Source organism: Cheilinus undulatus, linkage group 3 (genome assembly GCF_018320785.1).
Source record: "Cheilinus undulatus linkage group 3, ASM1832078v1, whole genome shotgun sequence".
NCBI classification, from domain to species: Eukaryota; Metazoa; Chordata; class Actinopteri; order Labriformes; family Labridae; genus Cheilinus; species Cheilinus undulatus.
This window is the reverse complement of record NC_054867.1, coordinates 37,015,293-37,031,986: the sequence shown is the minus strand read 5'-3', so window position 1 is coordinate 37,031,986 and position 16,694 is coordinate 37,015,293. Positions and strand designations below refer to the sequence as shown.

Below are 16,694 nucleotides of genomic sequence, written 5' to 3'. Positions count from 1 at the left end.
TAAATGTTTAAGCATATCATGATGTATTGATACATCACTTGTGTGGGCAATGAAGTGAGGCTACAACCAGCAGCCATTGATGTTAGCTTTGCTCAGGGAATAAGGTGACTAAAGCAGTGGTTCCCAAACTTTTTTTTATCGGGACCACCTTTGGCAGATAAACGCCCCTCGGAAAAAATACCGGTTCCCAATAAAAGATCATCAGCATGTATTTGGGGACAAAATAAAAAGCAGTCCTTGGTCAACTTGTCTGCTGCTGCAGCTGGAGGTCAGTCATCCTCCTCCATTAAAAGCAGCTGTGGACAGGTCTCCCAAACTTTCCATTATGTCCTTAACCTTGCAGAGCACATGGATTGGCCAGATTCTATGTCTGTCATCAGGCAGATCCATTTCACAAAGCTCCAATCAGAAATGATTGTGCCAGGTCTGAGCACGGACCAGACCAATCAGCATCATTCTTGGAGAAGAAGACGGTAGCTATGGACGATGATTTATTCTACTTGAGGTTAATAGCAATGACTGCCCTGGGTGAAGCAATTACTTCCCATTAGGGTTGTCAAGATTTATCACATTAATCATGATTAATTAAGGCCCACAATCAGTGCATCAATTTTTATTGCAATTTAATTGCATGTTTTTAAGTCGCTTTCAACAAACTGTGGTTAATCCATATCAGTATCGCCCTGCAGCCACAGTGATGTAAAATAAGTCCAAGGTCTCATTTCGCTTTAAAAACTCACATAAAGCTTTAGTGGACATGTCAGAAGACATCTGAACCTTTTTTAAGTGATCTCTTATTTCATTTTCAGTCCGCAACAAATTCCTTTTTCAATGGTAAAGTTCATATTCCTTATTTCAGTGCACAATTATTCCCTTCACCAAATAAAAGCCACAAAAAATGAGCAGCAATTCATATGTGAAGAGGAAAGCACATACTGCTGAAATCCACATACCATATATGTTTCATAAAACCTAATTGAATAGGGTAAATCCTTAGTTTTTAGAAGCCAGAACCAGCAATTTTTTTTGTGTTTTTACACAGTGATATAAGCCTAGAAGAATAATTACAATATATTTTGTCTAAGATGAACTTTCATTTCAGCAGTAAAACTTAAACTTTTAGTTTGTTTGGATTTTTTTTTGTGAGTTTTTTTTACTCAGGCTGTACTTTCTGTATCTGTTTTGTGCCTGTTCCTTTAGGTGGTGTGCATCGGCTCCATGGCTGAACTCGAAGAGCTGACCGGAGTCAAAGTAACTGATCTGCATCGGGAGAGGTGAGCCACTGAGCCAACACCAAGATTGTCAGCCAACAACCTGAACATGAACTCAGCAGTGTGTGTCTGCTGTGATAGTGTGTTACCCTCACATCCTCTGACTCATATTTGATATGGTGTCTTTGCTTTTAAGAGCGTTATCTGTGAGTGAATATTTTGCAATATTTTGATTCCTCTCTAATGTGGCCTGCCTGCCTGAACGATACTGGTGTTGTTGAACACAGATCATTTCACTTTGCCCTATTTATCCACTAATCACATTTAATCTGCTCCATGAGGTCTGACTCCATCTGTAGAAGTTTGGTACAGCGTGTTGTAGCTTTAAGTTATCTAAATGACCCGGGTTAATTCAAGCATAGGTTCCTAGATTCAAAAGATTTTTGGCTCTCTGACAACCAAATGGACAGACTGCTCTCAGTTTATATAATAAGTGAAGTGCATGGCTCCTAGGGATAATCCCTCATCCTTCATAATAGAAAGTGACAATTTTAGCAAACCTTATGCATAACACCCTGCAAGAAATATATATTAAAAAACTCCTCAAAATGTGCTCAGCAGTGCACTTCTTTTTTAAAAACCTCCTCTCTTTCCTCAGTAGACCCAGAAGCAGAGCTCTTAGGAGCAGCAGAGTGCTGCAGCAGAGCAGCTTTAATGGCTGACAACAGATTATTAAAGGTGCAGTCTGTAGTTTATAGGCATGAGTTCAAATAACTCTGAAATATGAAGCAGACTGTAACTGCAAGGGAAAATGCAGTAAATTTCCCTTAACAAGGATTTGTAATCTTGTTGTTTGTTGTTGGTTGATGTTTTCTTTCTTCTGTTTACCCAGAATAGGACCAAGGGGCCACATATGGATTTAATGTAGATTTACTGGGCATTATACACAGACTGACAGTTTATAACTATCGCGTAATGCAGGCTCATTTTCCATTTAAGGTTGTTTTCCTTAGCCTGAGTAACTTTACCAGAAAAAAAGCATATTTTGTTCTAGGGCTGAATCTGAGTGAGTGGATATATGAAGCAAATTAATCTTTATATCCTTGAAGCATAAAGCAATAACCGACCTTATTCTAGCGGATGTCAGCACAACATGAGCACTGCTGTTCTTTTCTTAAACCTCTTTCCCAGTGGTGAAATATTGTAAAATCTCTGTTTGGGACTACAGCCAAAAATATGTAGAAGAGAAAAGTTTCTCAGTGTTAATAAAAGCTGAAATATAACAGAGCCGGTCAAGTTTTTACTGCTGATATTCGTTTTCAATACCTGTACCTCCATTTTCTGTCTTTGTTTACTTTTCTCTACCCAGCATCGACAGTCTGACCATCCCGTCACGGTGTGGTAAAGGCGTCCTGCGGAGGGTTACAGAAGTGTTTGACTGCTGGTTTGAGAGTGGCAGCATGCCTTATGCCCAGGTCCACTACCCCTTTGAAAACAGGAAGGAGTTTGAGGACACTTTCCCAGCAGATTTCATCGCTGAAGGCATCGACCAGACGAGGGGATGGTGAGCTGTGAATGAATGGAGGGACAAATAATAGAGGTTTAGGAAGGAAATGAGGAATACCAACATATAAGTGCAAGAAAAAGTATGTGAACCCTTTGAAATGATCTGTTTTTCTGCTTTAATTGGTCTTCAAATGTGATCTGATCTGCATCTCAGTCACAAGTATAGACAAACACAATATGCTTAATTTAATACCACAAAAATAATTTTCATATTTCATGTCTTTATTGAACACAGAGATTAAACATTTGCTGCTGGAAAAGTAAGTGAACCCTGGATTTAATGACTGGTTGAACTTCCTTTGGCAGCAATAATCTCAACCAAGTGTGTCAGTAGCTGTTGATGAGACCTGACCAACATTCAGGAGGAATTTTAAACCATTCTTCTTAAAGAACTGCTTCAGCTCACCCATATTCTAAGGCTGTCTGGTGTGAACGGCTTTCTTGAGGTCTTTCCACAGCATTGCTGTTAGATTGAAGTCTGGGCCCTGACTCGGCCACTCCAAAAGGTGGATTTTCTTTTTTTTGAAGCCGTGCTGTAGTAGATTTACTTCAGTGTTTAGGGACATTGTCCTGCAGCATCACCCAACTTCCTCTGAGGTTGAGCTGGTGGACAGCCATCCTGACATTATCTTTTAGGGTATTTAGATAAACTTGGAAATTCATTTTCCCTCAATGATGGCAAGCTGATGCTCCCTCCACCGTACTTCACTGGGGGGATGGTGTTCTCATGTTGGCATGCAGTACCCTTTTTACACCACACGTAGTCCTGCATGTTTTTCCCAAACTATTCAACCTTAGTTTCATCAGTCCACAAAAGATTGTTTCCAGTAGCACTGTTGAGTACCAAGGTGCTCTCTGACAAACTTTTTCACAAGGCATGGTTTACTCTAGGGGTGCGCAATATTGGATTTTTGCTGATGTCCGATATACATGTTTTTAAATATATATATATGTTTTATATGTTTTATATATGTTTTAAAACTTGGCCGATACCGATATTTAATTAAATTTTTTCCACTGTAAAAAAATGCAATTTTGTCCTGTACAACAAATTTTTTTTTTAATATTGGTAGTCTATTTTTTTTAGAAACAGACAAAACATTTGATTTTTATAAGAAACTAAGGATGTATTGTTGTTTTTTTTTCTTTCAAATACAGCCATACACTGATGAAAAACTTACAGTAATGTCTTTGGGTTACATGTGCATTACATGCTACATGTATTTTTAACAGTACAGCCAAAGTCTTCTGCATCTTTGAGGGCAATAAAAAGCAGCAAAATAACCTGCTGACACTCAGCTCCATAGTGCAAAAAAGAAATAGCTTATACATTTAGATTGATTCTCCTTATTACTCAGCCAGTTTGCAGGATGGCTCCCTGACATTCTCCTGACAAAGTGCTTTAAAAAAACAACAACAACAAAAACAGAGATTCTTAAATGCATAAAATAGCTATAGTTCAGAGCTTAAATATGCTTTTCAATTTTTGAGACTCAAGATGAACAAAAGAAATAAAACTTCAACTTAAGTGTATGGACCCCTGTTGCTTGCTTTTAGTGACTGCAGCAGAGCATGACTGTAGATGGACAGTGATTAAGTTTGAGTTTAAAGACTAGTATTTTCTTCTACAACCTACGTCACAGTTTTTTTCTACAACTTACGTTCCTAACCCTAGGAACTGTAGACGCCTCGTCCATCTTTGTGTGTAGTTAATGCTTAGCACCCTTACGTATTGCTGTTTTTTTGTGTCCTGTTGCAGGTTCTACACCCTGCTGGTCCTCTCAACAGCTCTGTTTGGCAAACCACCCTTCAAGAACGTCATTGTTAACGGACTTGTGCTTGCTAGGTGAGACCACTGACTTGTAGACAAAGAACTGTCATTAAGGATTGAAGCCATCAGTTTGAGTGATAATACTATACTCTCCGTCTGTTGCAAAAAGCCTGTACAGCTGATATGTATTGGGCTTTTGCTACACAGGCAGCTCTCTGTAGCAGGATCAATTTTGGGGGCTGGGGGTTTTGACTCCAAGAAAAGACAGGATATTGCCAACCTTATCCTGTCAGTCAGTTTAAATGTATTTCTATTTTCTGTGGACATGACTTCCCCTTGTTTTCCTTTATCGATTTGCTGCTTGCCTTCCTCTCTCCCAACAATTTTATTGTTTGTTTCTCCTCCTTCACCTTCCCATTCATCTATTAATTTTTTATACTGCCTCTAATGATCAGTGCTCTATATGTGCTGTAACATTTAGCCCTCAGTGCTGCTCTACAATAGAGCTACTTGTCCTCTGCCCCAGGGTCTACATGCAGCACTGTGCTCACAGGCCTACTGACCTGGAAGGACTTGACTAATTTGAATACCAAGTGCATGGTTTCTAACATGCACTTTAGTTCCAGCATACATGTGTGAGTGCATTAATGCCTCTGCCTGTCTCACTCCTGCAGCGATGGACAGAAGATGAGCAAGCGCAAGAAGAACTACCCAGATCCAGGACTCATAGTGCAGAACTATGGAGCCGATGCCCTCAGGTCAGCTCTGTGCTTGATTGCAGACCAGTGTGTGTGTGTGCGTGTTTCTGAAGCATGAATGCCTGTGTGCCGGTGGCATGGGTCTGTGTGGTAACCTACCTTATGTTATTAGTAGGAAGCCCTTTTTTAAAAGGTTTGAATCACTGTCCACGCTTAACTAGGCAGCTCCTTTGTCCTACATATAGTATACACAAAGTCACGCATACTGTACATACACATGCATTCACACGTTTTTCTCCTCTTACATTCACTCCTTTGCCCTAAGCGGTGACAGTGCCACGGCCATATGGTCTAATGAATAAAGCACTATGCAGTTCCTCCATATGCTCACAATATAGACTGATGAAGAGAGAGATGCAGAGATAAACAAAGGTGGCAGCTTGTTTCTGTCTAAAGCTATGATTTACAACAGAGCATGTTAAAACTTTATTTAGTGTGCTATACTGAGCTGCTTTACTCTTATGCTGGGTGAAATAACAACCCTCTGACATCATGTTGGCTCATTTTAAGGTGCCAAAAACTATTTGACTAACTGATGCTTCTGTGTAATGTGCATTTTGTAAAAAAAAGATGTATTTAAAGAGTTTCTGCTATTAGAAATGCTGATGGCCTGTTGCATGAAGTTGCATCATGTCAGCTCAGCTTGCCTCTAAAATCATCATCAAAACCTATTTAAAGTACTCTTCACTGTGTTCTATTGCCTGCCACAGGCTATTATAGCATGAATTTTCCTAATTTTCTGTCTCTGTCACATCAACAGTGATTTTATTTTGATTTAATAAGGGGAAAATGCACTGAAGTTAATTTGCACGGATAAGCTGTTGGTTAAAAAGGGTTTGTTCACAAATGTTGCAGAACATAATTAAGGCAGATGTTTAGCCTAATTAGAAAAACTCATCCAATCCAAATACATTTGACATCTGCATAGCCTTTTTTTAGGGAAGAGCTTATTCATCGCTTTCCTTCACTGGTGTCAGATAAGCATCCTGTAATATCAAATACTACTTGACACTAAGAGGACTGCGGGACAAGCTGCCTCTATCTTTAGTTCTGTTCAGTGCTTAACCTCTATGAGGAAAAAAAAATCATATTTAACAGCTAAAGCAACGAGACAAAATTGTGAGTCAAATTGTGTCATTAACCCTTTACATGTTCAACTCTGCAACAGCCCTCTAACAACGACTTTGTAGTATTGTTGTCCCAGTATGTGATTTCTTATTGCTTTACCACACTGTGGAAGTGAGAGAGACACCACATATAGATACACTGTGACAGCCTCATATACACATAGACAGAGCGCTGCTCCACCCTCCTGGTTCTGACTTTATCACCATCCTCCCCCATCATGCCTCTTACATTGGATGTTACACATTGCACATGTGGGGAAACTGGAGCTTGGATATCCCACATTACATTGACATTATAACTACAACAATTGACTGTTACTTCTAACCTTGCAAAGCCAATGGATTGGCTAGATTGCATGATCATCTGGCAGACCCATTTTGCAAAGCTTCAGTCTGAAAAGGCTGTTCCCAGTCAAAGAAACAGACTGATCACTGTTATTTGAAGAGAAAGAGGCAGTAGCTACAGATTTGGTTGAGTTGGAGCCACTGTAAGCCTGTACACATGGCAGCCGGTGGGTGAGATTAGCATGGATGCCGCTAAAGTAAGCAGCATGCTTTGACTTTCCAGGGAGTACATGGCTAGAAACCCCCATATGGATGGACCCTAAATAAATGTATTGAAAAAAAAAAGAAATTATTTTAGAAACAATTAATGCATAGTAGCATGAATCTAAATATGAGGATGCAACAAGCTTTATGCTATAAAGGAGGTGGATGGGGGTAAGTGAGGTAAAGCTGGTAAAGCTGCTGCAAAAATTAATGTATTAAACTGCTATTTTGACATATTTCAAATTAAAGAAATATTGCAACTTCTGCAATTTGTAAATTGCAGTAGGTCATATTGCGATTTAATCTTTTTTGCGATTAATTGCCCAACCCTATAAAGAACCAAGCTGAACATTTGCGGCCACATCAAGAGTTTGATTTACCAGCTGGCTCCACTGATGGTGAACAGTGATAATAGTTGCATGTCGAGCTTACTTTATGTAGTTTATTCGAAGGATTGGTGCATGCCTACTGCATCATATGTTTTCTTGATCTGATCAGGCCTGCACACAGGATTGCCTGGGCCCTTAAGAGTATGGGCCCTCCCCAATGGGGATTTATTGAAGATTTATTGATGCATGAAATTAAATTTTTCATTTGTGATACTTCTAACCCGCTTCAGCAATTTTTAACTACTTTTTCGCTACTTTTTGCCACTTAAATTGTTTAAGAAAATTGTTTTGCCCTCACTTTGCCAATTTTTTGCCACTTATGACCCTATTTTGCCCCTTTTTTAACACTTTGAGTCAGTTCTTGCTGCTTTTTCCCATTTTTGCCACATACATTTGTCACTTTGAACCCATTTTTTGCTTCTTTTTACCTTCAAATGTCAATTATTTAGCTGATTTTAACCTCTTTTTTTAGACTTAACCATTTTTGCAACTTTAATTTTTTTATTGCTTTTAACCCACATTTGGCACTTCCTTTTAACACCAATTGTTGCCTCTTTTTGCCCTTATTGCCACTTTTTGCCATAAAAACCCATTTTAGCTGCTTTTAACCTATGTTTGCCACTTATTTTTTAAACCAATGTAAACAATTTTTGCTGTTTTTGGCCCATTTTGCCACTTTAACCTGCTATTTTGCCACTTTAAACCCATTTTTGCTATTTTCACCCTTTTTGCCACTTGTTTTTATCCCTTTGTACCCATTTTTGCTGCTTTTTACCCTCATTTGCCAATTTTTTCTGAAACTTCAAACCAATTTTTGCTGCTTTTTGCCCATTTTTTCCACTTCTATTTGCCACTTTTAACCCATTTTAACCCATAAAATATGGTTATCATAACTGAAATCTACAATAGACAATGATCTTGCTGACCTCCATGGGCCCCCAGTTTGGCTAAGCCCCAGAAAGCTCTCCCCCTTATGGGCGGCCTTGGCTCTGAATTGCCCGCAACAAATGTAACAGACAGAACACCCTCTGAGTTTTTTTTAAAGGTTCTGCCCTTCTCTGAACTGTTTGTGTTGTTACCTAGATGGATGCCAAATATATCTCATGCCATGCTAATGTGAAACAGTCCATCTGGCATGTCAGGGTATGTCACATGATCTGAAGTATTTAGGTCGTACTGCTAAATAAGTAAAAATATAAAGTTTACCATCAGTTCAAGCTGAAAATGACTGTTTAGAACTTTGGAGAAAGTTTGTGTTGCATGTAGCCATCCTCTTAAATTTGTTCAACTCAAATCTAAACAAGCTGTCTGGGTGTAAAATTTACCCACAACACTTTTGTTTTGGTCCCCTTTTACCTTGTTTTTTTGCATTTCAAGTAACTGAGGTGAATGTGTAACTGGGGCATCACCAATAAGCTCTGCGAGTTTATTCTGACAGCTGATTTTGTCTCTTAAATCTGTCTGTCCTCAACACCGTTATGTACTTCATTTGACTCAGCCTACTTTCACAAACACTTTTACTCTCACTCTCACATCTCTGAACACATTCTAGTTGTTACCTGTGTACCCACTCTCAGTTGCTCATTATGAATTCTGCCATACTCACCAGCCTCCTTCCTCTCTGTGCAGACTGTACCTCATCAACTCTCCCGTGGTGAGAGCAGAGAACCTGCGTTTCAAAGAGGAGGGGGTACGGGACGTGTTGAAGGATGTCTTCCTGCCGTGGTACAACGCCTACCGCTTTCTAGTGCAGAACGTACAAAGGTTACAGAAGGTACATGTGTAATGAACAGAATAAAAGGTCATCACTGCACAGCTCATGTGATGTTCCTTAAGCCTTTCCAATTCGACAAACCACTGTGTTGTTGCTATTTTTAACCAATTAATTTTAAGGCACATAATGGAATTACTTGTTTTTAGTGCCATAGTTGCAGTGATTCATCACCCTAATGTTCCAGTGTCATTGGTGTATTGGTGGCTGGGGGATTTGGGTTTAATTTGGAGAAATAATCAGAAGCAGAAAGCTTTTTTAAAATGATGGTCTCTGCTTTGCTCATGAAAACTATCCATTAACTATCTTTTTTTAAAGCACATCTTCCATATTGTTCTTATCTTGATTTCTGTCTTTTTTCTGTCATCCTTTTAGATAAGACATCTACAAAATACTAGATTCAAACTGTATTTAAATTTGTATTAGCAAATGAATTACTTTTTTCTTTTCCTAAAGTGTGTGTGATCCAAGCCCTTGTAATAATTGTCTAGATTCACCTTTTCACTGACTGTATTAAAACTTTTTAGAGGTTATTATATATACACAAAGACATTCTGCAAATCCAACATGACTCAAGGTTCTAAACACTGTCACATGAGTTTCTCCTGCTAGTACATGGCTCACATCAGCAGCATCTCCTTCTCTTAAAGGCATATACCGTATTTTCAGCATCTCTGCTTTAGCGTCCTTGCTCTGTTTGCGACATCAAACTGCCAAAGGATTGAAAAAAGTGTTAATACTTTTTATAACTTTGTGTGTACGCTTGTGTATTTACATGTTAGGAGGATGACATTCAGTTCCTGTACAATGAAAACACAGTGAAGCAGAGTGACAACATCATGGACAGATGGATCCAGTCCTTCACACAGTCTCTCATCCAGTTCTTCAAGGCTGAGATGGATGGTGAGACACACACACTGCAAATCTGGCTGTTCTTTTTCTTTTTTTTTAAGATTATTTTTTGGACATTTTTGCCTTTGTTGATAGAATAGCTGAAGAGAGATATGAATTGTGGGGAGGAGAGAGTAGGGTAATAATGCATTGACAGGTCAAGGTGCATCAAGGGCTTTAGCTTTTGTAGTTATGGACTGAGCTAAACCAGAGTAACATACTGCTAATCTTTACTCCAGGAACTAGAATTTATCTGGAGGGTGGCTTAAATGTCAGCTGTTCCCTACCTTTAAATACAATAAATTAGGCAGCCTGATCATGCCAGTATCCAGTGTAAACAGACTGACATGAGTCTCCTGTTGCAGCTTACCGCCTGTATACAGTTGTGCCTCGCCTGGTAAAGTTTGTGGACATGTTGACCAACTGGTACGTCAGGACAAACAGACGCCGTCTAAAGGTGAGATAAAAGATCTGAATAAGTGGTGTTTCCAGCAGAATTAGTTGAAGAGTGGGGTTGTTTATATTGGCTTAAGTTATATATAATTGTTGGATTTGTATTAATTGTGCTTCATTCTCATCACGCTTGTTCTTTGCCTTTTCCTTCTCTGACTCTCCTTCTTCTCTACTTTCTTCTGTTTACAGTTCTAATTAGCAGATGTTGAAAAAGTACACAACCATAATACTTACGTAAAAGTATAGTTACCCTGGTTAAGATTTACTTAAGTAAAAGCAAAAGTACTGGTCTACAAATCTACTTGAGTAAAAGTAGAAAGTATTTCTTTTGAGGTTTGTTTTAAGTATTGAGTACTGAGTAGGTAGCTAAATGGAACATTTCAGCCTCCTTATCTTAACTATAATCAGTTTATGGACCTCCTAGTCAACATTTGATTGTCATAGATTTGAGTATAAATGCTCTGAAGTCTGTGAGGGCACTTTTATCTTTTCACTGTTGCATAGGGACTGACTGTATTGATGCATGTGTGAACTTTTCAGGGAGAGAGTGGCACTGAGGACTGCCTGTGGGCGCTGGAAACCCTCTTCAGTGTTCTGTTTTCCATGTGCAGGCTGATGGTGAGTCATACTGTTTCTGTGTGCAAGTGTGTGTGCGAGTGAGAGAAAAGAGATTGTATGAGAGGAAATTTCTTGTGTCGAGGTTTTGCTTTTGTATATGCAAGTAACAAAGAACTAATGCTGGTACAGAAGAGGTGTGTTTGTGTGTGCTCACATGGCTATGCATAATGCATAAGCAGTAGGAGTTTTTATTTATAACACATTGAAGATGTTTGCATGTGAGGCGTGAGGCACGCTATGAGCCAGTTATCCTAACCCAGATCAATACACATCAGCTTTGAGCCATACAAATTAATTAGCTGTGGTTGAAATGGATGAGAATCACATTAGAAGTAACCCCTCTCTAACATGATTCTGTTTGAACTTTTGCACAATTTGGGTGGGAAAAGCTGCTGAGAAAAATGTGTTTTGTATGCTGATTTTATTGCTGCCTCTGACTTTTAGACCTTTAGTCAGAAAATGTAAATGAACCCCAGCACAGAGTATCTAATAATCTTCTGCTCTTTCTTTTTCTTTCATGTGGACTTGCTTGCTTCCTCCTCCTTCCCCCAGGCTCCTTTCACACCTTTCATTACAGAGATGATGTACCAAAATCTGCGTCACCTCATCGACCCCGCCTCTGTGGAGGAGAAGGACAGTGGGAGCATCCACTATCTCATGCTGCCACAAGTCAGGTTAGTAAAATCCTCCAAAACTTAAAATATTGGGACATTGGCTTGTGTTAAAGTGGCAAAATTCGGAGAGTTCTCCCTGGGAGTTATCACTCTTCGTTTAAGCTAAAAGCAATGAGCAATCTTTCAATTAGCTGTTAGATATTTAAGCATAAAAACAATCATGCAATCAATAAGACAAACAGAACAGCTGAATTTACACATTAAAACAGTTAATTTCATGGGTTGGATCTTATACATCATCTACAAGGGTAAGAATGTTTATCTCACTTGGGAAAAATGAGCCCTTATGTAGAGAACACAAGGTCAGCAGTAGACTGTGCCTCTTCCTTAGGACAATAACAAAGGAGTTGATGATTTTTAAAACAATGTGAACATGTCAGTGTGAAAATTCTGATTATGTTACCTGTGAATTTAATAATTAAACTGTGTTAAATACTTGCATCTGATTGGCCCTTTTCGCAGAGCAATGGTCTTGTATTATATAATGCATATTTGCCAGGGACGCCCCTCCTACTACAGACTCTGGAAGACTAACTGTAATAAAAAGCAATCTGGATAGAAGTTTGGTTGATCTGATGTAGGCTTATTCACTGCAGGAGAAGGAGAGGAGGGAATAACAGCATTGGAAGGTGGCTTTCAGATATAAAACTGTTAGCTTTGACAGCGAAATCTCCAAAACTGGAGGTGGCACTTGAGGTGAATGATAGCAATGAGGCAGGAAAACTTAATCATGTGTTGTGCAGATTCATAGAAAGGTTCAGTTTATTGTAGGCAATAAAAACTAGTTAGCGCAGTTAGCTGCTGACTGATTGAGAGACATGTAGCGATAGAGAGAAAAGAGCGATGCAGTGCTGGGTAATACAGGTAGAGAGGCAAACAAAGGGATGCAGCACACAAACCTCTGATGCTTCACAGCGGTTACGCTGTTAGTAACTTGGAAATAACATATCTTAAACGCCACACAAAGATGCAGCAGCGCTAAGCATCGTCTCCCATGGCCTGTTTAATGCACTGGCCAGCAGATACAGGTATTAAGTCCCTTTATCATCTCATTAAAAAAGTACTTGTCAGCATTAATGTCTGTTACAGTTAGAGAGCAGAAGATAGAAAAGACTATCTTCTGGTCATTGAGTCCCAACCTGAGAACTTTTTCACTTTAGCTTGGTAAATAAAAGCTGCATGCTGGCTGATATATGGAAATTATACTGCACGGGCTGGAACAAGTTAGTCCTGTTAGTTATTGTTATTAATTAATACATACAATTATCTGAAGCTATTGTATGGGCTATGTAATGCTAAATAGTTATTGTATTGTGATCATGGAAATTATGTAATTAAAGGCAGGTGTATGCTGATCATCTCTGACTCAGCTGTTATTTTAGTGCACATAATGAGATTAAAAATGGTCAATAATGCTTCATAAAGCTTGTTATGTTGATTTTTAAGATCATTCAGATTAGCATGCAATACAAACCTGTCACAGGTTAAACTAATTTTGAGATAAAGAAAAGCTTTTTGCTCTATTTTTTAAAATCAATAAGGTATTCTTTAAAGCAACGTTTTATTCAATTGTTTTCCTAAGAAAGTTGCTGTGTAATCAGTGGATGGTAAACAAAATATGAAAAGAGAAAAGGGAACACATTTCAACAATAAAACTTTTTACTGTGTTTGACCAAAAAAAGACTTAAAAACGTGGGGAGTCAGCACTCAGATTTGTCCTTTTGGGTTATTTTATTTTGCGGCAAGGCGGTGCACAAGCCACAACTGATGCATCTTGACTTGCGTCTTCGTGTTGACAGTGCTGAAAAAGACTGCAAGGTGAAATTTGAAGTTGAAATGGCCTAATCAAAGTGTCATTGTAAAAGCCTTAGCCCAGGGCTGCAGATGGCTTAATGGTTAGGCTTGTTCCACGTACGCAGGCGGCCTGTGTTCAAGTCTGGCCTGTGGATCCTTTCCCGCTTGTTTCTCACCCACTCTCTTATCCCTGTTTCTGACTCTATCCACTGTCCTCATCTGCAAATGAAATGGCACAAAATGCCCCAAAAATGTATGTCTTAAGCCTTAGCCCAACATGTATGGACTTAAATGATGTCATGCATGTAGTACATGAATGTGTTACTCTCTGGGCTTTAGATACTTTAAGAATGATGAACGAGATTAAATCCTAAATTACAAATTGCATGGAAACAAAATGCACCAATAGAAAATGAGAAAGAACATTGATGATAAGTATGCATTTTTGTATCTTACATTAGTGTTTACTTAGCAAACCATTAAAGTCAAAGTAACCATGATTTTTTTTTAAACCATGTAAATACTTGATTCAAAAACACAAAAACCTCAAATATGCAAAAATCACAAAAGGGATTAACTTCATAGTGTCACTTGTATATGAATTCTCTCTGTTTTTCCAAGCACAACCATGCTTTCTATGTTTGGATTTTGAGGATTTCTTTTCCACACTTTCATGAATGCTAATATAAGAAAAAAAAACAAAAACATTTGTTTACTTTCATTTTGGGGCAGGCTAATCTTATAGCTCACTTAATGAAGTGCAGTGAACTGTGGGAAAATCTCATTCAAAGACAGTGTAATTTGGCCGCATGAAGTCAGAGCCCTCACACACTCAATGGTTTGACAGTGGGATAGCCGCAAGCACTCGCACACTTAAAGGGAACATGCCTCAAGGTCTGTGCTTGTTGAAATTGGGAGTAATCATATTTTAGGGCTGTGGACTAAACAAACAGATTGATGTCATCTTTGTTTTTAACAATAACCTCCTTTTCCTACGTTTTCTAACTTTATTATAGACCAAACATCTGATTGAGTCATTCAGAAAATAATTAGATTAGACAAAAATAGACCATCTATTGCTGCCCTTATTATCTGCATCACCTCTGTGCTACTGTTTCTTCCCACTAGCCTCCAGCATCTTCCAGCATCTCTAAAAAATTCTGGCTGGGAGAATAAGGTCAGAAATCAAAGATTTACCAACATAAAACAGCCTCCTACTGTGTGCTGCCTTCCTAAAAATACTGGCTCCCCTACGTAAACATCCAAAATGGTTCTATTTTAAAATGAAATTGTTTAGGCTTTAGGGAGAAGAAGCTAAGCTGCTAATTTAAACAGTAAAGACTCCATTCTAGATCTAGTAGCATGTCTTTCTCAATGACTCATCCGAAGTGCAGACGCTTTCTTAAACTGGATTTCAAAGAGAATAAAAGTAACCGAGGTCATCTGGTTTAAAAACATCCTCTTTTTCCACATATTCACCCTGCAGCTCACGCAGAAATCCCCCCCTTGTGTTAGCCCCCTTTTTCCCACAGGATATCCACTGCTGATCCAGAGCCTAATCAGTCTCAGCCAGAGTGCATGGCCTTACTTTACCCCGACAGTATCACAGTCTGAACTCCACAGAGAAGCAGCTTTTGAGCCTCCACTGTCCACAGTGGATTCTAGATAACTGTCGGGCTCTGTAGCAGCTCTGCTATTGTAAGCCACTTTATTCCTCTTTATTTCTCCTGTTTGCTGCTTTATTTCACTCTTTGATATCATTTTAATATCGCCATTTTGATCAGATTTTCCATTTCAGCATTTATTATTACGAGTGATATTTTGAGGGTTTATGTGTTGTATAGATAAAGATTTGTTGTGAGTAGTTTTTGATCAGATTTTCTTTTTCCGCTTCTGTTGCAAATGCTAAGCTCTTTGTTTCTGGCTGATAAAAGTGAATCACAGATGATACATTTTCCGCTGCGGTACAAACAACTGACAATCAGGTCATCTGATATGAAGAAAAAACATTGAAATCCTTGTGCACTGCCTCCCTCAAGTTCACTGCTAAGTCAGCCTGAACTAACCCTGTTTGCATTTTTAGGATAAAACTGTTGATGCTTTCTTTAGAGAGAGATCAGAGTTTGTGTACTTTTAACTGAGACTTTAAAATACCCACACAGAGCTGCATAGCGCCCGTCTCTGTATTCAGCCCTGCAGATGGATATTGCTCACAAACTGCGATCATTTCATTGCCTTCACTTCAATTACCTCAGTTAAATGTTTGCCTTGGTGGCTGATCAGTTTTGCAATGCCTGGCAGGAATTTCTAATTGCCTAAACTTAATTGCATCATCTTTAACTGTAAAAAAGTTCTGACATGATTAAATATCCATTTGATTTAGCAAAAGGAAAATATTGAGTGTAATGGTTCATATAATCTCCCCTGTCACTTAGGCAGCACTCACTGCCACTCCTTTATTAGCAGCTTGTCCTTCCCGCTGTCGAATGGGACTACTTCAACCCCCTCCCAAAGGTCAGCCACCAATCAGGCGCTGGGAACAGCTGCTCCTCAATCAGCTCATTAAATGATTGGCTGTCCCCGGTGTCCTCTCCACTCTCATTTCACTCTGCTGTTGTGTGCATACACGCTGAAGCACACTGCAGGAGTAAATGATCAAGCATACCCACACACAGCACACATACACAGTGTGTGATGCTGCAGACAGTAAGGGCTAATATCACTATTATGCATGATTATCAGCGCCTGTGTGGCTCTAATTTGGATTCGGAGGTGGAACTCTCAGTGTACCTTATTAGCGGATGATCCTGAGTTAAACTCTGTCCCTGATGGTTCTGAACTCTTTTATTTTGATGTGTGGGAATAACCTTGTCAAGCTCTATTTTTCATTTTCCCAATAAAATGGCAATTTGAATTTATAAACCGCCATTAACAAGAAATTGCTGCATGTGAGGTATTGTCGAAATGAACCTACGCCCGCTGACTGTGACCTGACATTGTTCAGAGTTTTACAGAATACCAAATGACTCCCCTGAGAAGATGTTGTTTTGAATTTTCTCTCATCCTCCTACACCCCAGTATTAAAAGACGTCTGCTCGGTCAGGGGGCACTTTCTGTACTTT

General features: G+C 39.0%; 1 protein-coding gene across 2 annotated transcripts in view; it reads left to right on the top strand.

The window, feature by feature from the left end:
- The window catches only part of iars1 (isoleucyl-tRNA synthetase 1), an 83,345-nt gene that overhangs the window by 41,981 nt on the left and 24,670 nt on the right, over positions 1–16,694 (top strand). For both annotated transcript variants that reach the window (XM_041782712.1, XM_041782711.1), the window contains exons 15-23: positions 1,201–1,274; positions 2,581–2,775; positions 4,537–4,623; positions 5,223–5,306; positions 9,001–9,145; positions 9,925–10,045; positions 10,399–10,490; positions 11,027–11,104; positions 11,657–11,778. In XM_041782712.1, the coding sequence (XP_041638646.1) occupies positions 1,201–1,274; positions 2,581–2,775; positions 4,537–4,623; positions 5,223–5,306; positions 9,001–9,145; positions 9,925–10,045; positions 10,399–10,490; positions 11,027–11,104; positions 11,657–11,778 (998 nt within the window). The remainder of the gene's footprint in view (positions 1–1,200; positions 1,275–2,580; positions 2,776–4,536; positions 4,624–5,222; positions 5,307–9,000; positions 9,146–9,924; positions 10,046–10,398; positions 10,491–11,026; positions 11,105–11,656; positions 11,779–16,694) is intronic.